The sequence below is a fragment of the Rhinichthys klamathensis genome, unplaced genomic scaffold, assembly GCF_029890125.1.
Source record: "Rhinichthys klamathensis goyatoka isolate OS25496 unplaced genomic scaffold, OSU_Roscu_1.1 h1tg000068l_1, whole genome shotgun sequence".
NCBI lineage: Eukaryota > Metazoa > Chordata > Actinopteri > Cypriniformes > Leuciscidae > Rhinichthys > Rhinichthys klamathensis.
Window position 1 is genome coordinate 2,695,566 of NW_026606611.1, and position 21,941 is coordinate 2,717,506.

The window sequence follows — 21,941 nt, forward strand, 5'->3', positions numbered from 1 at the left end:
ACAAACATGTACATACATGTTGCTCACATATAATGGTAGCCCTGTGTGTGCTATATAGAGTGTAATTTCACCTGTGCCATTAATATGTTTATAAGCAACTGAAAAATGCACAAATGTCAGAGCATGCCAAAACATCTCAAGGACCCCGAAAACACCTCAGACCCCAGAGGGTTAAATCCCTTAAACTTTTGATTGACTGCTCTAAATTTAATATCATCTCTTTCGGTTTTGTGTGTAATGAAATGTTTTTGTGTGAGTATCAAATTCTCTATCTGATTCTGTGTGCGTGACGTAAAGGTCAGGGATGTGCGGCTAGGCCGTCATTAGCCAGTACCTCATATTTGAGCTGTGAATTCACCCTCATTCAACATTCATGCTGTCTTTAAGTTTTAACGAACATTCATCATGCCTCAGGCTGCCCACATGCGTAAAATGTATCATTTGCATGACGCTGACAATTGGCAAACAGGTTAATAATGTAGGTCTTAGATGGCTCACCATCTCCAACTAAAAGGGTTGCTTTTAACGATATAGACATTAAACTGAAGTTGATATATAAAACTTAAAACAATAAAAGTATTGCAGATCCTAACAAAACCTTGAAAGCATTACACAGCACTCGGTTAAGAGATAATGGGCCAGATTTACTTAACAGGGCAAATTAGCGTGAGAGCGCAATTCCAAAAAAGCGCAGATGGGAGTGAAAAGTTCTGCTCGTGATCTACTGATGACAGACACATTAAGACGCAGCCGGATCATTTCCATAATGACCAACGCAATCTACCAAGACCAGCGCCTGGTTTAACCCTTGTGCTGCATTAGGGACCTTTTTGGTCTTTTGCAGTTTAATTTCTTTGACCATTTTGGCTGTTTTAATGCAAATGGTATGTAATTTGGCAAAATTGTGACTTTTTAGATAAATGTAAAAAAAATTATCCCATTTTGCAAAATATGTATAACACACTCTGTGTAGAACAAATAGTAACACTCAGCACCATAATGGACAAAAATGTCCCATTGAAACCCATTAAAACGTCGTTTAAAGCCGGGGCCATCATTAATACACGAATCATGATTTATGTTGAAACATCCTTTCATTTTGAAGCAAAAGCATTATATTTGCATTATATAGTGTATTCCACCAGATGACGTCACTACATAGGTATTCCCTATGGGTGGAAATGCATGTGATTTTCCTGGTTTCCACTAGGGGCACTATTGACTGTGTTATGAAGCATTTTAATGGCTCAATGATCTAAAATTGTTTCTGAGTATGTGTGGATGTCTGAGAGCAATGTGTGTCTGCGTTGAAAAAAGTGTGTGTGTGTGTGTAGGGCCTAAATATAATACATGGTGTTTAGGCGAGTGACAAATCACAACATCCTGAAGGTCATATTTTACCCTTTCTGTCTTCTCTCTCTCTCTGTGTGTGTGTGTGTCAGTGGTGTATGATGTGTGTGTAGGCGTATGTGTGTGTGTGTGTGTGTGTGTGTGTGTGTGTGTGTGTGTGTGTGTGTGTGTGTGTGTGTGCATTTAGCAAGAGAAAGCGCTTCTCACTGCATTGTTTTCTTTCGGTTTGATTCATGCGTATTTTACGCACAGACATGAACCTTTGACACAGCTTCGTTTTTTTTTAGCAGTCTATGTTTCAAAGTTAATAGATAATTTCTCACATACGTAGAGGCACAAACACAGCCATGCAGTCAGTCCTTAGACAATAATAACACCTTTCATCTTGCGGCAATACAAAGATGTAGCTGTGAGGGATCCAAAACAAAGTCTGCCTTTGTTTTGGATTAGACTAGTTGAGAAATCATACAAGTGCGGTTGATGCAAAAGTTATAAAGCTGTGCACATCTTTGGTGCGGCAATTTCAAACTGAGCAGAAAATTCAGAGGAAAGTGGGTCTGCAGACACCCATGACAAGAGGAGGAGGGGGTGCAGTTTCTGCCCTAACAAAAAAAAGAAAAATCTCCACCACCTCCTCAAAATGTGGCATTTACATCTGTAAGGAGCATGCATTGCAATTCTGCAGCTCCTGCAAATGAGCTGAAGAATGATTTTGTTTTGATATGTTTTAATAATAATAATAATAATTCATTACATTTTATATAGAGCTTTTCTCGGCACTCAAAGCGCTTTACATAGAAGGGGGAATCTCCTCAACCACCACCAATGTGCAGCTCCACCTGGATGATGCGACGGCAGCCATACTGCAAATTTGGCCAGGATGCCGGGGTTACACCCCTACTCCGAAAGACATCCTGGGATTTTTTGTGACCACAGAGAGTCAGGACCTCGGTTTAACGTCTCATCCGAAGGACAGTGCTCTTTGACAGTATAGTGTCCCACTATGTTAGGACCCACACAGAGCACAAGGAGAGCACCCCCTGCTGGCCTCACTAATTTTATATTTATAGAATTAAATTGTTTATAGAAAAAATAAAAATTCATGTTCATGGTGATCTTGTAGTTTTGCTTTCTTTCTATAGCAAATTTTGATGTGTAGTGAGACAGGCACAGGTTATAATCACCTAGTAGAAATCAGGAAAATGTTTGCAGAACTACAGATGTTTGCAGTATGTCAATTATATGACAAATGGTACCAACTGGTGGAAAACAGTAAAAAGTAAATATTTTACCCCAAGGCTTGGTAATGACAGGGTATTTGAATAGAAATTTTGATTTTATGATATTATGACAGTGGGTTCAAAAATGGATATTTGAATGGATTCAAATAGGACCAAATTTGTCCTTAACGCGCTATGTGTGATTTTTTTCAAAAATCTTACATATCACAAAAAAATAAAAATGCACCAAAAATAATGTTGCTGCTAATCTTTGACATATTCAAGACTGTGATAATCCAAAGCCAAGGTTTTCACTTTGCATTTAGTATATGGAAAATAATTACATTTTTGTGTTTTTTCCTCTTATACAAATTGATGGTATCACCACCAAAACTGGTATTTAAAGGGTTAAAATCCTGAAATTAAATAAATATTTGGTAGTTATGATGAGGACTGATGCTGGTTAAAAGATTTAATTTGGTAAAAGTGGAAAATAATAATAATATATAATATTTTAGGCAATGTTTAATATGTGGCCATTTTTGTCCATTAACGCGCTAAGTGGGATTTTTTTTAAAAATCTGACATAACACAAAATCTTTAAATGCACCAGAAATAATGTTGCCTCTAATCTTTGACATATTCAAGACTGTGATAATCCAAAGCTAAAGTTTTCTCTTTGCATTTAGTGTATGGAAAATAATTGCATTTTTGTGTTTTTTCCTCTTATACAAATTGATGGTATCGCCACCAAAACTGGTATTTAAAGGGTTAAAATCCTGAAATTAAATAAATATTTGGTAGTTATGATGAGGACTGATGCTGGTTAAAAGATTTAACTCAGTAAAAGTGGAAAATAATAATAATATATCATATTTTAGGCAATGTTTAATATATGGCCATTTTTGTCCCTTAACGCGCTAAGAGGGATTTTTTTTTTAAAATCTGACATAACACAAAATCTTTAAATGCACCAGAAATAATGTTGCCGCTAATCTTTGACATATTCAAGACTGTGATAATCCAAAGCTAAAGTTTTCTCTTTGCATTTAGTGTATGGAAAATAATTACATTTTTGTGTTTTTTCCTCTTATACAAATTGATGGTATCGCCACCAAAACTGGTATTTAAAGGGTTAAAATCCTGAAATTGAATAAATATTTGGTAGTTATGATGAGGACTGATGCTGGTTAAAAGATTTAACTCAGTAAAAGTGGAAAATAATAATAATATATAATATTTTAGGCAATGTTTAATATGTGGCCATTTTTGTCCCTTAACGCGCTAAGAGGGATTTTTTTTTTAAATCTGACATAACACAAAATCTTTAAATGCACCAGAAATAATGTTGCCGCTAATCTTTGACATATTCAAGACTGTGATAATCCAAAGCTAAAGTTTTCTCTTTGCATTTATTGTATGGAAAATAATTACATTTTTGTGTTTTTTCCTCTTATACAAATTGATGGTATCACCACCAAAACTGGTATTTAAAGGGTTAAAATCCTGAAATTAAATAAATATTTGGTAGTTATGATGAGGACTGATGCTGGTTAAAAGATTTAACTTGGTAAAAGTGGAAAATAATAATAATATATAATATTTTAGGCAATGTTTAATATGTGGCCATTTTTGTCCATTAATGCACTCAACGGCGTAAAAAATCTAATGCAGCACAAGGGTTAAGACATGCTTTTCTAGGGGCCAGAAAAGAATGGCTTGAATACCAGTAAATAGACTAGCGCAAACCTTAGTAAATCACCTTGCATGATTCATTTAAATACTCTCCTTCCATAAAATTTGCGTCTGAAAGGGAAACTCCTACACATACATATGCAATAAGGTCAGCCACAAAAATAACCCTGTCCATGCCTTTTCAGCGCTAATTTTTCCATTGCACATTGACATTAGTTTTTTAACTCCAAAAGAGGGTTTGCGCTGGGTTTACTGTTAGTAAATCTGACCCAAATTGTAAACGAAAAATGAAACTGGCAAAAAGTAAAGTTAAACACAATGCATAATGCTGCAATCTGCTATTGGTTAAACAAACAGGTAGCCCCGCCCCAAACTCACACTATTGGACGTGGCAACGTTGCTGGGTCAGGTTGGTTGGGATGCTCAAGTTAGTTTGTTAGTTCCAGTGTTTACTTTTTCCGCATATTAAACTGGGATGAGAGTTGGTATTTTAACATTGGCAAAAATGACACGTATCATCTTAGCCACACAAAACAGTTTTCTCTGTTTGATTGTAATTAAAATGACATTCACATTTGTAGAACAACATCATTTTCTTTTCTCACGGGGAGTGTCTGTGAAGGTATAAAGGGGCTCTGTTGGTGGCACCCTAACAGACTCCATTAACTTTCATTTCCACTGTCATCCATTCTAAAGTGGGTCGTTAGTTTGGTGCATCTGGGTAACTGATCGGCTAATCTCTCTTTGATTTATGTGCAAGGAGAAGTGAGGACTTAGCACAGGGCTCTGAAGGAATTGATTACTGACATGGTTAATTGGCTAAACCCGCTGGTACACTGAGACAGGCTTATTGGAAATGTCAAATCAAGCACTTCATTTGCATTCATGATGTATGGTGTCTATTCTGGCTTCTGCCAATGCAGCATTAGCAGACACACTTTGCGATGGAGAGAGGCTGTGGTTTCAGACTACCGTTGAAATCTCGTAACTGACCATCTGTCTTTTCACTACTGCAGCTCTGTACGTTTATGGACACTTGATCGCACTGTTGGTTCTTTGCATGCTCACTTAAAATACCATGATGACGGTGAAGTACACTATGTACTTTCTCACACCATTATGTGCCTCTATATAGTAATGGGCTCTATGCACGGCGGTATTTCCGGTGAAGGTCTAAGGATGCTGGATTACTTCCGCCGATCGTAGAGTCCAATGCTATACCGAGAATTTATATTGGTTTTTATACTCTATTGCTATATTAAAGAAACGTTAGTCACAAAAACAGACAAAACAGACACCCCTCATTTTGTTTATGCTTCTTTGTTTATTATATTAAATAAACATAACTATATATAAAATTACATCTAAACGTATTAAAGCTTCGTTTCAAAGACGAGAGGACAGTAAATTTTGAAGACTCTGCCTGTTACGAAGCATAGGAGACGTTCAGATCCAAGTGCAGCTTGTCCTTTATTTAACAGAGTAGTCACCAGGCAAGGGTCAAACACCAGCAAACACAGCAGAGAAGATCAGGCAAAATCGTGGTCAGTAAACAGGCAGGATATCAGGGCAGGCAGCAAACAGGAAGGATACAGGAACCAGGCAGAAGATCAGGAACAGACAAGGTCAAAACAGGCAGGAATATACATGGGAAAACGCTTGGAAATGTTCGCAGCAGCAAAACAAGACTTCGCGGTGAGTGAATGAATGAGCATGGTATATATGGACTGAGACTAACAGGATGATGACACACAGGTGAATGCAATCAGAGAATGAGGTACAGGTGATTGTGATCAGTGATGAGTCCGGGCAGTGAGTTATGGGAAATGTAGTCTGTGAGTGAACGTGAGAGTCTGATGTGGAGTCCCCTCTGGTGGCTCTCAAGGGCACTCCAGCTGGTAACCGTTACATAGCCCCCCCTTTAAGGAGCGGATTCCAGACGCTCCTCAAATTGTCCAGGAGGGAGGTGGAGCGGAGGCGGACCTGGGGGCGGGATGGAGGGCCAGGCCCATGGAGCGGAAGAGGACCTGGAGACTGCGGCAAGACTGGAGACCAGGGCGGAGCAGGCAGTGCAGGCGACCAGGGCGGAGCAGGCTGTGCAGGCGACCAGGGCGGAGCAGGCTGTGCAGGCGACCAGGGCGGAGCAGGCTGTGCAGGCGACCAGGGCGGAGCAGGCTGTGCAGGCGACCAGGGCGGAGCAGGCTGTGCAGGCGACCAGGGCGGAGCAGGCTGTGCAGGCGACCAGGGCAGAGCAGGCTGTGCAGGCGACCAGGGCGGAGCAGACAGTCCATCGGGCGGCCAGGGCGGAGCAGACAGTCCATCGGGCGGCCCAGGCGGTGAAGACCCTTCGGGCGGCCACAGCGGTGAAGACCCTTCGGGCGGTGAAGACCCTTTGGGCGGCCACGGCGGTGAAGACCCCTCGGGCGGCCACGGCGGTGAAGACCCCTCGGGCGGCCACGGCGGTGAAGACCCCTCGGGCGACCACGGCGGTGAAGACCCCTCGGGCGGCCACGGCGGTGAAGACCCCTCGGGCGGCCACGGCAGTGAAGACCCCTCGGGCGGCCACGGCGCAGGAACAGGCACCGGCTGAGGAACAGACACCGGCTCAGGAACTGGAACAGACTCTGGCTCTGGCTCAGGAACAGGAACAGACTCTGTGACGACGGCCATCTTGTCCGTAGACACTGGCTCGGAGGCGGCCATCTTGTCCGTAGACACTGGCTCGGAGGCGGCCATCTTGTCCGTAGACACTGGCTCGGAGGCGGCCATCTTGTCCGTAGACACTGGCGTGGAGTCGGCCATCTTGTCCGAAGACACAGGCGTGGAGTCGGCCATCTTGTCTGAAGACACAGGATCAGGATCAGGCTCAGGATCAGGATCAAGATTGGCAGAAGTGATGTGAAGCTCAGTCGCTGGATCGGCAGAAGTGACGTGAAGCTCAGTCTCTGGATCGGCAGAAGTGACGTGAAGCTCAGTCTCTGGATCGGCAGAAGTGACGTGAAGCTCAGTCTCTGGATCGGCAGAAGTGACGTGAAGCTCAGTCTCTGGATCGGCAGAAGTGACGTGAAGCTCAGTCTCTGGATCGGCAGAAGTGACGTGAAGCTCAGTCTCTGGATCGGCAGAAATGACGTGAAGCTCAGTCTCTGGATCGGCAGAAGTGACGTGAAGCTCAGTCTCTGGATCGGCAGAAGTGACGTGAAGCTCAGTCTCTTGCTCGGCGGTCTCTGGCGGGACGGTCTCTGCGGGATGAGACTCTGGCTGGACGGTCTCGGCAGGACGAGACCCTGAAACAATGGCCCTCTTGGCACCACGTGCAGACATCAGCGGGGAATCTGCCACGCTGGAAACCAGTCCTGGGCGGCCATAGACCGATCTGGTGGCAGGCTTTATGGTTGGTGTGACGTGGAGAAACTCAGGCTCGTCGTGGCTGACGTGAAACTCAGGCTGAGGGGATACTGTGGGTTCACGGAGTTCCTCATCTACCACACCCACCGTATACACTGAACCGCTTAACAGAAGGGCCAGTTCAATATAGCTCTCTAATGTCCCGTGAGGGTCATGCAAGGGCATGAATGAACTGAGCGGTTCAGATAGTCCTCCTCGGAAAAAGATCATCTGGCACTCTGTGTTCATTGAGGTGAGATGTGCCAGTTCAATAAACTCCGCGACATAGTCTTCAATGGACCGATTCTCCTGACGGAGACGCATGATTTGGACGTCTGGACTCATAGTTGGCATCGCTGCTGGATCTCGGTGTGGCGAAGTCTTCTGTTACGAAGCATAGGAGACGTTCAGATCCAAGTGCAGCTTGTCCTTTATTTAACAGAGTAGTCACCAGGCAAGGGTCAAACACCAGCAAACACAGCAGAGAAGATCAGGCAAAATCGTGGTCAGTAAACAGGCAGGATATCAGGGCAGGCAGCAAACAGGAAGGATACAGGAACCAGGCAGAAGATCAGGAACAGACAAGGTCAAAACAGGCAGGAATATACATGGGAAAACGCTTGGAAATGTTCGCAGCAGCAAAACAAGACTTCGCGGTGAGTGAATGAATGAGCATGGTATATATGGACTGAGACTAACAGGATGATGACACACAGGTGAATGCAATCAGAGAATGAGGTACAGGTGATTGTGATCAGTGATGAGTCCGGGCAGTGAGTTATGGGAAATGTAGTCTGTGAGTGAACGTGAGAGTCTGATGTGGAGTCCCCTCTGGTGGCTCTCAAGGGCACTCCAGCTGGTAACCGTTACACTGCCATAATCCCGTTTTCCTCGGTTTTCCTCCGCTTTAAATCTCCCCAACCGGAAACGTAAGAGCATCCTTGCATCAAACGCGGAAGTTATGCGTGCATATAGCCCATTAACTCGGTTACACTTTGTTTGAAGGTGTCATTGTTACAGTGTAATTATATATTTAAGTACTGAGTAATATTAAGCAACTACATGTACTTACAATAGGGTTACAACATTTTGAACAAAAAGCTGAGAAAATCACATTTTTGTCAAAGAATACGTCTGGATCGGATTCAGAACGATGATCAAAACATAGATGGAGTAGATAGAGTCCATCAACACCCCCAAAGCAGCGCAGTCCTATGCCTCATCCTGGATCGACATTCATTTGGTAATGTTAGGCAGTTTTGATTTATATGCTGTTGAATGTTTGATGATCAGGTTATCTTTACCTGTGGATAAGCAATGCTTTTATCGCTTGTTTCTGCTTCTTTTTTCGTCAATGTTTTGACCCGGAGATTCTCTATTCTTTCAGAAGATGCATAACAGCGCCGCCTACCATAAAACAGTGAAAACATGGTTCGCCGGGAATTTCTGTCAATGGCAGGAAAGCGCTGTTTTCATAAATGACGGAAAATTCCATTAATCGCGGGGAAGGAGTTAACATGAATTACAGAGCAAAAAAGTTAAATTTTTTACCCTACAGTTGATTCAATCTTACAATTGGACTGTGTATGCTAAACAATATGGTTGTGACTTTTAGCATACCATTATTAGTTTTTTTTTTAAAGGAATACTATTTTTTTTACAAAACTATGTTGTAAATATGCATAGACTGGTAATTAAATTTGTCAATGGCAGGAAGTCTTAATTTTTTTTTTTTATATACACATTACACAACAGTAACAGTAACCGTTCATTTCTAGTTAGACAAGGGTTGCAAACTTTATATACTAGGCTGAAGTGAGATTTTGATCACATGGGCTGAATAAATCACATGTGGCTATTTGGCATGTGGTGGATGAAATGTATTGCCTGGCAGATCTTTTCCAAACAGTCAAATTTCTTACCAGTGAATTAATTGAAAAGCAAATACTAAATGTATTTTTGGATGCTCTACATTGTGTAACAAAAAATATATATGTTTTATAATAGAAACCTACATCTTGTTTGTCCAAAGTTTTAAACAGCAAGATAATTAAAAAGCATTAGATTATAGAACAAATATTTAATGAAAATGGATATTCTAAATTATTGCACTCATTGTTACGGTGTCTGCTTGACATGCTTCTTATGACAAATGGTTTTGTGAAATGGATATATGCACATAAATTTGAATGCGTAACGTACAGAATAAAGAGAACATAGCAGTTCTCATCTCTCAAGTGCATCAATCTCTGTCAGCACCTGACCACAATAACACTGCATGTATGACCTCTGGTAAAGAACTCTCATGTTTAGGAGAGCTTGGGTCCTGCACTTTTCCTAATGTAGTTGATTTGTGGCCTCTTCCAAAAACACTTTCGTCTCATTCTCTCCAGTACGGCAGAAAGCTAACTTTTATGGAAAGATATTTTCTGGTTTAGACCAGTCCAATCGAGAATGTCTGTGTTAGACCAATCACTTGCTGAATCATAGTGATTTATTTTTTTGTTGTCTTTTTATTTGGTGTGAGAGCATGACTATGTGTGTCTCACATCAAATGCGTGATAGCTGGCAACTCTGAATTGGACTCATAAATGCCTCATGTTCAGTGTGAGTCAGTTATGCGAACTCAGTAACAGCTCTGAGCGTTTCTGATTCAAAAGTGATGTTTTTGTGAAACTGACTCATTAAAAAGAACCAGGTCAAAAGAGTCATCGGACATGACGGCTAGAGCTGTGTTTTAGTTGCCTGCTGTAAACATTGGTGCAAGATGATTTCCAAGATGATTGGAAGTCATTTGAGTAAGTGAAAATAGTGAATGTTATAGTTTTTTAAAACTTTGAGTCGGATTTATGTGCTAACTTTGAAATCAGACTTGATCAATAACTCCCTTGTCGGATTGGATCAGATATTGGTCAATGAGCCCATGTGGATTTGGAACAATAATTATCAGGATTGAGGTGGACACAGACTGTAGAATTGTGCCATTCATCTTTACAATAACAGGCCCACTTAGGGGTCTCTCGAACAACAGGTTATCATTTTTAGATCAATAGAACTCCTGCTGTGCAATTTTGCCTCTCACTTTTCACAATGGACAGGGCACCAGCTGCTTAAAAGAGATTGTGTGTTTGTTAGTGTGTGTGTGTGTGTGCATGTGTACAAAAATACAGAAGGAAAAAGCTATGATTTGCTGGTTGAAAGCCCACAGGCTTTGATGTGCCATGAATGACAATTATGAGCTAAAAGAGAAGTGACTGTAGAACTTGATGGGTGTTTTTGATTGGCTGAATTACCTATCTGTACCTAACTCTAAACCTTGTAATGGCTTTGTATTTTATAGTTAAATGTGAAGGTTTTGTGGTTGCAGTGGTGTTAGGCTTCTAGCATGTTTTAACACTAATATGACATTGTCATTGTGAATTACACGATAAATTAAAAGGTACACAAGGTCCTGGTTAAGTCCTGACTTATAAGGCAAAAGCACCATAAAAGTGGTTTATATGACTCCAAGTCCAAGTCTTCTGAAGATGATTTTACTGCTGATTTTTAGTATTTTGAAAATCTTGCCCTCATGGCAAGGCTCTCAAATCATTGAACTTTGCCAGAGAGCAAGATTTTCAAAATACTAAAAATCAGCAGTAAAATCATCTTCAGGAGACTTGGACTTGGAGTCATATAAACTACTTTTATTCACATTTGTCTGTATTTACACTTGAGTAGGGAATGTTCAATACTGTCACTGTCAGCATTCAAAAATTCGACATTCATTTCAAGACAAAATGTCACGTTAGCTAACGAATAGTATTATTGCATTATATGTTATGACTTTGCAGCTAACGTCATATTTTCACCTTCACACATCTCTCTCCACTCGCCTACCTAAGCATCTGAAAAGAGATTGCATGAATAGGCATTCACTGGAACCCGACAGGCGGAGAACATATTGGAAATACTGCATGGCCTGCAGGACTGCATGAGTGTGAAGGACGAATATTGAGTGAAACATAGCTTTTATTCAATAATACACACAACATATTAGTTTCTTCAGAAAACATCTTTGTTGAAATTGTTTTTCTTTATTTATTTATTCGAACACATAGGGTCTTGAAGTATTTCAGGTTCAAAATAAGTTAAGCGGTGTTGCCAGCAGCTCTGTATAGGGATGTTTCAAATCAGAAATGTGCAGCTTTCTTTGTTGTTGATCATCACTCATATTCCTTCTTCTGCACAAAAATGAGTTGGAACTGTGACAGCGGTGAGACTGAACTTCTGCTTGTGTGTTACTATTGTAATTCAAGTGCTCCCACTTAATTTTTACTTAACTTTACAATGGGTGCACTAATGTACATTAATTCATGCTTAACTAATGCACAGATAATTTTGAGTTAATGTATGACTCATGAAGATCTAAACCATTCATTAATGATTACTGCATCAGCAATTAATAAAGAGTCTGTCAGATTAATTGATTAATTAATAGCAATTCATATTACTTAATCAATTAATCTGACAGACTCTTTATTAATTGCTGATGCAGTAATCATGCATCAGCAATTCACGTAGAGCTACTTTCATTTGTATGTGTAAATATAACAAACATTCCTTTTTTTCTTTTTCTTTTTTACAAATCAGGGTAATTATTGTTAACTAAAAGATTTCTGTTAATTGAAATAAAGCTGAATTAAAATAAAATAAATATTAGTTGAAAAACTTAAACTAAATGAAACATTGAAAAAATTGAATGTTGCCATGTTGCCTTGGCAATGAACTGAATCTGAAATTTGATACACTAACATGATTAACTGAAATAAATACAAACTAAATCTAATCTAAAACTTAAACTGAAATTTTTTTTTATTTATTAAATTAACATGAAAACTAAAAATATAAAAATAAAAGCTAATTCAAAATATTAATAAAACTACAAAAAAAAAACATGAATACAGTCTGCATGTTAAGCAGTTCCTATATATATCATTTTTTTTAACCAGAATAACGATCTTACTCAGATTATGGTAATCAGTTTAGAATGTGTATATGATGTATGCATAATCAGAATATGACAAAATATGACTCTGTGTGGTGGAGTAATGGATTGTATTGTTGTATCGCTTAACACATTTTGGATCACAAGTCACTTAAGTTGTGTTTTTAAGAGTACATCAGATGACCCCCAAATAATATATATATACACTCACCGGCCACTTTATTAGGTACACCTGTCCAACTGCTCGTTAACACTTAATTTCTAAGCAGCCAATCACATGGCGGCAACTCAGTGCATTTAGGCATGTAGACATGGTCAAGACAATCTCCTGCAGTTCAAACCGAGCATCAGTATGGGGAAGAAAGTTGATTTGAGTGACTTTGAACGTGGCATGATTGTTGGTGCCAGAAGGGCTGGTCTGAGTATTTCAGAAACTGCTAATCTACTGGGATTTTCACGCACAACCATCTCTAGGGTTTACAGAGAATGGTCCGAAAAAGAAAAAACATCCAGTGAGCGGCAGTTCTGTGGGCGGAAATGCCTTGTTGATGCCAGAGGTCAGAGGAGAATGGCCAGACTGGTTCGAGCTGATAGAAGGGCAACAGTGACTGAAATAACCACTCGTTACAACCGAGGTATGCAGCAAAGCATTTGTGAAGCCACAACACGCACAACCTTGAGGCGGATGGGCTACAACAGCAGAAGACTCCACCGGGTACCACTCATCTCCACTACAAATAGGAAAAAGAGGCTACAATTTGCAAGAGCTCACCAAAATTGAACAGTTGAAGACTGGAAAAATGTTGCCTGGTCTGATGAGTCTCGATTTCTGTTGAGACATTCAGATGTTAGAGTCAGAATTTGGTGTAAACAGAATGAGAACATGGAACCATCATGCCTTGTTACCACTGTGCAGGCTGGTGGTGGTGGTGTAATGGTGTGGGGGATGTTTTCCTGGCACACTTTAGGCCCCTTAGTGCCAATTGGGCATCGTTTAAATGCCACGGCCTACCTGAGCATTGTTTCTGACCATGTCCATCCCTTTATGGCCACCATGTACCCATCCTCTGATGGCTACTTCCACCATGTCACAAAGCTCTAATCATTTCAAATTGGTTTCTTGAACATGACAATGAGTTCACTGTACTAAAATGGCCTCCACAGTCACCAGATCTCAACCCAATAGAGCATCTTTGGGATGTGGTGGAACGGGAGATTCGCATCATGGATGTGCAGCCGACAAATCTGCGGCAACTGTGTGATGCCATCATGTCAATATGGACCAAACTCCCTGAGGAATGCTTCCAGCACCTTGTTGAATCTATGCCACGAAGAATTGAGGCAGTTCTGAAGGCAAAAGGGGGTCCAACCCGTTACTAGCATGGGGTACCTAATAAAGTGGCCGGTGAGTGTATATATATATTATTTTGGTAATATATAGATATATTACCAAAAGATACACGAGAATAACTTAACACAACTGAATACCATGAATGATAAATGAATAAAGTGCATAAGATGCATAAAATACAAGTGATTATTTTATCTTATGGAAAGATAAACTGCTGTTCCTCTGAAACTAATAAGGTGAAGAACCTGATTATATGCACCAAACAAACAAACGAAAGATTCTTTGTCCTTGCCCTGAAGTAGGTGCAGATGGTCCTTAACAATCTGGAACACGCAGATGAATGAACCTTGAAGTAAAGATTTGCTCTCCTGAGCTTAACCTTGTTGCAAATGTCTGTTTGTCTTCTGCCTCTCTGGGCCAGACACTCGAAACTTGTTCAATTTGCTTCTGTCTCCCTGGCATGGAGACTCAAGACGTGCTGTAGTTGAGACAGTCTCGCTGAACAAAGACTCAGAACGTAATGTTTGTTAATGTCTCTTTCCTCCCATACTGGAGGCTCAGAACGTGGTCGTATCTTATGGCCTAAACCTTAGGAATTAGTTCTAGATGGGTGAAGGGCATAAACTGCATGTGGACCAAGTCCTGTCCTTCCCGGGCTTGGCACCAGAGGTCTTCTTCTTGCTCTCATGGTGTCTGGCTGTTTTCCTAACATCTTTATCTGATGGCGTTGGACAGTTTGTTTGTGTTAGTCCACCAAGATCCAAACAAAATGTAGCAAACTTTTGTCCACTGTTTCAGAAAGAGAAGGGCCCGGTCATAAACTGGGCCCTGGAGTGTTTTGATCACCACAAGATTTTACAGTGTATCTCAAAGAAACTGCGTCATTTGAAGAAGAACCATAAACAGTTATATAGCCTTACACACACACTGCGCTTGTAACTATACTAAACTTGATCTTCATGAGTGTCAGATTTTTGTGTAATGAGGAAAAAATATGACATTCATCACGGCGTACAGTTCTAGTCATTAGAGCGGAAATGATCATCACACATTACAGAAGCCAGTCTCAAGGGCCAACAAACAAGCTTTTTACTTCACTCCCATATGAATTAGTTCAAACATGTCTCCCTCATGGCCACATTTTCCAGTCGTTAATGTAAATCTCGAATAAACAAAGAAAAGGAATAAATTACACATGCATCAGGAACTAAAGTTAAGAAAGTAGCGTCCCTCATTAATATGCGTCCTAGCCTGGTGGAAGGAGAGGAAAGGATTGTTTAATTGAAGCAATGAATTGTCTCGTTGTGTTTGGTTTGATCAAACTGTGGCTGGGTTGGTTTTTTTTTTTTAAAGACTATTCCCTCCCTAATCCAGCTCAGGCACTAATGTTGAACAATGCTCTAATAAGATATAGAAAGTCTCATTTTGCCTGCTGTCATGTTGATTTATTCTCATGTCTGTAGTCATGATACATTGCCTTCCCTGCCTCCACAAAACTCTCTGCATATGGTTGCATCTGTCAGAGAGCCTTTGAGTTTTTTGGGAACAAAATACCAGCCCACAGGTTCTGCTATTCCCGACTGAGGCTGAAAAACATCAGGCTATCACAGACAAGCACACAGATGGATGAAAAGCCATGTCAAAGACATGCAATGATGCTTTTCAACAGTGAGCTGTTAATTTGCTTTTCGATCCAAAAATGTAGTTGTTGTTTTACTTCTTATTTGACGTTGTCATTAGTCCAAAACACTAGCACATGCATAAATCTGTTAGATGTTGAAATAATGTATTTTCTCATTTTGTTTGAATTTAGTTCAGAGCACTTTTCTCATTGAATTTAGTCAGGGGATTAACAGATGGTGTTGCAACCTGAAGTATGTTTTATGTATGTCTGTATGTCATTCCAGGAAATGTGTCACATCTATTCTTTTATTTAAATGCATTCATTCTGACTCTTTAAGCAATGCCAAGTTACATCTCCGGTATTAGAAGCTTATCATGTTACTGACCTCAAATTGCAAAGTCATTTTGATTTCCCCAAGTAATATATGATGAATACAATAAAAGCAAATGTGTTTTCTCATGCAAGATAGATGTAGGTAATTGGCTAAAATGTCTACCATGCGTTCCTAAATTTGAATAATATTTTAATTCAAAAGATTTTGAATATTTATGTCCCAAATGTATCACAATCACGTTTGTCAGACATTTTCCCAACTGACTATTTTGTGCTGTATCAAAGTTATACTTCTCAATCCAGACAGTTTATTCATTTAACAAATACAGCGTATACATGTCAATATACAATTCAAGTAAATATACAATTTACAAAGGGTTTACATAAGTAAACAAAAGCATACATATAAATGTACAGACCCGGATCAGCAGGCTGTGTTTAGTAAAAGTGAATAATTACATTTGAACGGCAGATGCAGTGGCGTAACTATCGGTAAGCAGGGTACGCGGTTGCTTACGGGCCCGGACCAATCAGGGGCCCGCTTGACTGGAAGATATTGATTGACAGCCGGGGCCCCCTATCGCATATTACTACTTTTAGTTTGATCGCATTTTACTTTATCACGATTTTGTTTTAAATAAATAATGACAACAACATATTTTACAGATCATTAAATACATGTGTGAAACGAACAATCATGGATTTTGGTGTAATTTGTTTTGAGCTGGGACTGGGGAATCCCGGGTCGGCTATTTAACGTTACACGCGCGCGCCACTTCATGCGTTTTCTCAGATCGGATAGCTACTGATTTATCAAAACGATTCCATTTACAGCTGGTCACATAAATGTGTTTTTGCAATATAAGATATAATATAAATCCGATCTTCAATTTCCGCGCTATATGCAGATTTAATAGAGTTCACGTCACCGAAAGCAACAGATAAGCTGCATTTTATTGATCATCAGCTAAAATTTCTAAATCGAAGACCGCAATTAGAGAGAGCGGCAACAGTGCTGGTAAGATCATTTCGTTTCTTTACTTTTAATGAAGATGATTGTGTGTTAAGCGAGCGTCTGCGACTTACTTTCACTTTGATTTGCGATAGTTTGTGCGTTGGCTTGATGAATAGATGCTCATCTGCGGTGATGCGTGTTGTTGCAGAAGCGTCGTCATATCTGACTATGACATATAGCCTATAACACGCTCTCACACGTTTATTTTTTTAGCATTTTTAGAGGAGTAAAATTGACATATGTGGTTTCAACAACCAGATGCATTTACACTTGTCCAGTGTCGTCTGGAATGCGGCCCAGACCACCTCCTGAAGTGGTTTGAGCGACCGGATTCAAATCCGTCTCGAATGCGTTTCGAAGGGAATTTACACCTGGTCTTTTCACGATCGGATAGCTATACGATCACAGTAAAAGCATGAAGTGGCCAGGTGTAAACAGTTCCTTGCGTATTGCATGCAAAAGCCTACTCGTGGACAATGCGTCATCACGTGTTGTAGGGGGCCCGCCTTGATAATCCTGCATAAGGGCCCGGTGTTGGCTCGTTACGCCACTGGGCAGATGGGATGTGATTGTATCTAATGAAGTGCAGGTGTTTGAGGGTAGCCAGTGAAACCTGATGGTTATTTGATAGGCGTTTTGTGTGGAAATGGAGATGTTTTTGTCTGTTGGCCACTGTTTATGATGCTGCAGTACCACTTACCAGCCACTTAAACTTGAGAAGATGGATATTTCAATGTTGGTTGTTTGCTCTCCTAATGATATCAGTAAAGTACACTATACATATAGTAAACCACATTTGGCAAAACCAGATCCCTTCCTTATTAAATTTAGCCCATATCCTTTAGCTTGGCAGGTACTGCTTTCTGCGGGGAGAGACTGTCTTATAGCGGGAGACACCTGTTCGAGTGATGAGACCTGCAGCCCGCGCCTTCGGACCCTTCGCCAATGCGTTGCCGGGAACGGCAGCATGAAACTCGGCCCTGGGGCCCGCAGTCAGTGTGCAAATGCTGTCTCTGCGCTGTTGTCCAGCCCTCTGCACGGCTGCCAGTGCAAACGAGGCATGAAGAGAGAGAAAAACTGTCTCAGCATATATTGGAGTCTCCACCAATCTGGAATGCATGGTGAGTAACACAACAATGCCTTTCTTCGTTTTTAAATGTCTTGAGGCCACCCTTGAGAAAGTAAACTATTTCGGAAAAAGTTTAAAGGAAGTGTCTCACTAAGGTTTATTTTTTTATGCATTAAAAACAGTAATATTGTGTTAGATTTTTACAATTTAAAATAACTGTTTTCTATTGGAATATGTTTTAAAATGTAATTTATTCCTGTGATGGTAAAATTGAGTTTTCATCATCATTACTCTAGTCTTCAATGTCACATGATTAATCAGAAATCATTCTAATATGCTGATTTGCTGCTCAAGAAACATTTCTTGTTATTATCAATGTTGAAAATGGTTGTGCTGCTTAATATCTTTTTATACACTCACCTAAAGGATTATTAGGAACACCTGTTCAATTTCTCATTAATGCAATTATATAATCAACCAATCACATGGCAGTTGCTTCAATGCATTTAGGGGTGTGGTCCTGGTCAAGACAATCCCCTGAACTCCAAACTGAATGTCAGAATGGAAAAGAAAGGTGATTTAAGCAATTTTGAGCGTGGCATGGTTGTTGGTGCCAGATGGGCCGGTCTGAGTATTTCACAATCTGCTCAGTTACTGGTATTTTCTAGTGATGGGCAGATCGAGGCTTCGTGAAGCAATGAAACAGTTGAAGCAAACGTGCCATATTGTTTCGAGGCTTCGAATCAATCCGACACCCGTCTCCACGGTGACACCTAGTGGTCACTTGCAGGTGTTGATCTGAAACAACTTTGATTTTTAATACAACGAGCCAAATAAAAAACTTTTTTTTTTTTTTTTTATTTTTTTTTTTTTATGTATGTTTCTAATATATGAAGCTTGTAACCTGTAGTCTCTTCACATTGCATAATGTTATTTTGGTCATGAAAAATGAATAAAAGAAATCAAGCCTGTCACGGTGTGGGTTTTGTGTTTTGTTCCTTGTTCTTGTCTGTCATGTGATTCCCTGTTTGTCATGTTATCCTGCCATGTGTCTTGTCTTTTGTCATGTTGTTGCTCAGTGTCCACAGGTGTTCCTCGTCTATGTCTATTAGTCTCCCCAGGTGTCTCTTATTAACCACGCCCCCTTGTTATCTTGTTTAGCTTGTTTGTCTGTGTATTTAAACCCCTGTGTTTCAGTTGTTGGCTGTCGGTTGTTGTTTAATGTTACTACTGTCTTGTTCTGAGTTCCCTGGATTTCCTGTTTGTTTCTGTTTAATTAAATGTGCTTGCGATTGGATATTCTCTGTTTCATCCTTGCTGCCGCGTAACAGAGAGTGAATCCAATCGCAAGCACATTTAATTAAACAGAAACAAACAGGAAATCCAGGGAACTCAGAACAAGACAGTAGTAACATTAAACAACAACCGACAGCCAACAACTGAAACACAGGGGTTTAAATACACAGACAAACAAGCTAAACAAGATAACAAGGGGGCGTGGTTAATAAGAGACACCTGGGGAGACTAATAGACATAGACGAGGAACACCTGTGGACACTGAGCAACAACATGACAAAAGACAAGACACATGGCAGGATAACATGACAAACAGGGAATCACATGACAGACAAGAACAAGGAACAAAACACAAAACCCACACCGTGACAAAGCCACAATGTCTCACTTTCTTATAGATTTTTATTCAAAAATATAAATCTCTCTGCTGTCGAAGGACTCAGCCTACTTCTTTTTTTACAGATAATTTCTCCAGCCTTTGAAAAAATCCTCTCACAAGGGACACTTGTTGTTGGCATGCAAAGATATTTTTTTAGCAAGGACATACAAATGAGGAAAGATTACTGCTCTCTCTTTCCAGTAAGTTAGGGGATCATGAGTTCTGGGCAAAAACGCATCGTTGAGGTATTTTTTTCACTTCCACTGTGGCATCAGCTGTAGCATTGTGTATCATCTGGGTTTCACGGATGTGATTATCAAAATGTTCCCATAAACTGTCCTGTGTTTCTACTGGTGTTGATGATGATGGGCCTGATGTTGACATTTGTGGCTCTGAATGAAAATGAAAATCTATTATATGCATCTATCTATTAATCTATGTATATATCTAATAATATATCTAATAATATATCTATCTATCTATCTATCTATCTATCTATCTATCTATCTATCTATCTATCTATCTATCTATCTATCTATCTATCTATCTATCTATCTATCTATCTATCTATCTATCTATCTATCTATCTATCTATCTATCTATCTATCTATCTATATATTATATGTATCTATCTATTAATCCATGTATCTAATAATCTATCTGTCTATATATATATGTTCCTATCTATGCATCTATTAATGTGTCACTATATGTACTCTGTCTCTCAGTCAATGTGTAAATTTAAATGGAAGCCTAAATATAACTAAACAAATCGCACTATAAATGTCACTATATCACCAAAAATCCGCTACCTCAAACCCAAACTCCTTTCACAAAAACCCACGATGTGAAAATGCGTTGACTTCACTTTTATACTGTGTGTGATAGTGTGATCTTTCCCGACCGACCTGTCAATCAAACCCTGACTCGGCGGAGCACTCCACCTGATGAAACACTCAGAAGCTTCATTTAGCCGTAGTCACGTGACGTGGGTGTTTTGAATCACGCTTCGGATCAGTGTTTCGAATCATCTGCGCTTCGGGATCTCGCAAAGCTTCGGAACAACTGTTTCGCGTCAGCCATCCCTAGTATTTTCACGCACAACCATTTCTAGGGTTGACAAAGAATGGTGTGAAAAGGGAAAAACATCGAGTATGCGGCAGTCCTGTGGGCGAAAATACCTTGTTGATGCTAGAGGTCAGAGGAGAATGGGCCGACTGATTCAAGCTGATAGAAGAGCAACTTTGACTGAAATAACCACTCGTTGCAACCGAGGTATGCAGCAAAGCATTCGTGAAGCCACAACACGCACAACCTTGAGGCGGATGGGCTACAACAGCAGACGACCCCACCAGGTATCACTCATCTCCACTACAAATCGGAAAAAGAGGCTATAATTTGCAAGAGCTCATCAAAATTGGACAGTTGAAGACTGGAAAAATGTTGCCTGGTCTGATGAGTCTCGATTTCTGTTGAGACATTCAGATGGCAGAGTCAGAATTTGGCGTAAACAGAATGAGAACATGGATCCATCATGCCTTGTTACCACTGTGTAGGCTGGTGGTGGTGGTGTAATGGTGTGGGGGATGTTTTCTTGGCACACTTTAGGCCCCTTAGTGCCAATTGGGCATCGTTTAAATGCCACGGCCTACCTGAGCATTATTTCTGACCATGTCCATCCCTTTATGGCCACCATGTACCCATCCTCTGATGGCTACTTCCAGCAGGATAATGCACCATGTCACAAAGCTCGAATCATTTCAAATTGGTTTCTTGAACATGACAATGAGTTCACTGTACTAAAATGGCCCCCACAGTCACCAGATCTCAACCCAATAGAGCATCTTTGGGATGTAGTGGAACGGGAGCTTCGTGCCCTGGATGTGCATCCCACAAATCTCCATCAACTGCAAGATGCTATCCTATCAATATGGGCCAACATTTCTAAAGAATGCTTTCAGCACCTTGTTGAATCAATGCCACGTAGAATTAAGGCAGTTCTGAAGGCGAAAGGGGGTCAAACACAGTATGGTGTTCCTAATAATCCTTCAGGTGAGTGTACATTTGTACATTATGCATTTTTTCAGGATTCTTTGATGATTGGAAAGTTAAAAAGAACAGTATTTAAAATAAATAAATAATAGAAATCTTTTGAAACAATGTAAAAGTTTTTACTGTCACTTTTGGTCAATTTAATGCTTTAATTTTATTCATGCCCGGAACACATTGTATGATTTT

At 40.3% G+C, this 21,941-nt stretch overlaps 1 protein-coding gene across 1 annotated transcript in view; it reads left to right on the forward strand.

Annotated features, from left to right (window-relative positions):
* Window positions 1–21,941, forward strand: part of gfra4b (GDNF family receptor alpha 4b) — a 96,574-nt gene that overhangs the window by 51,282 nt on the left and 23,351 nt on the right. Inside the window, exon 2 of the mRNA XM_056250286.1 lies at window positions 17,805–18,080. Within this exon, the coding sequence (XP_056106261.1) occupies window positions 17,805–18,080 (276 nt within the window). The remainder of the gene's footprint in view (window positions 1–17,804; window positions 18,081–21,941) is intronic.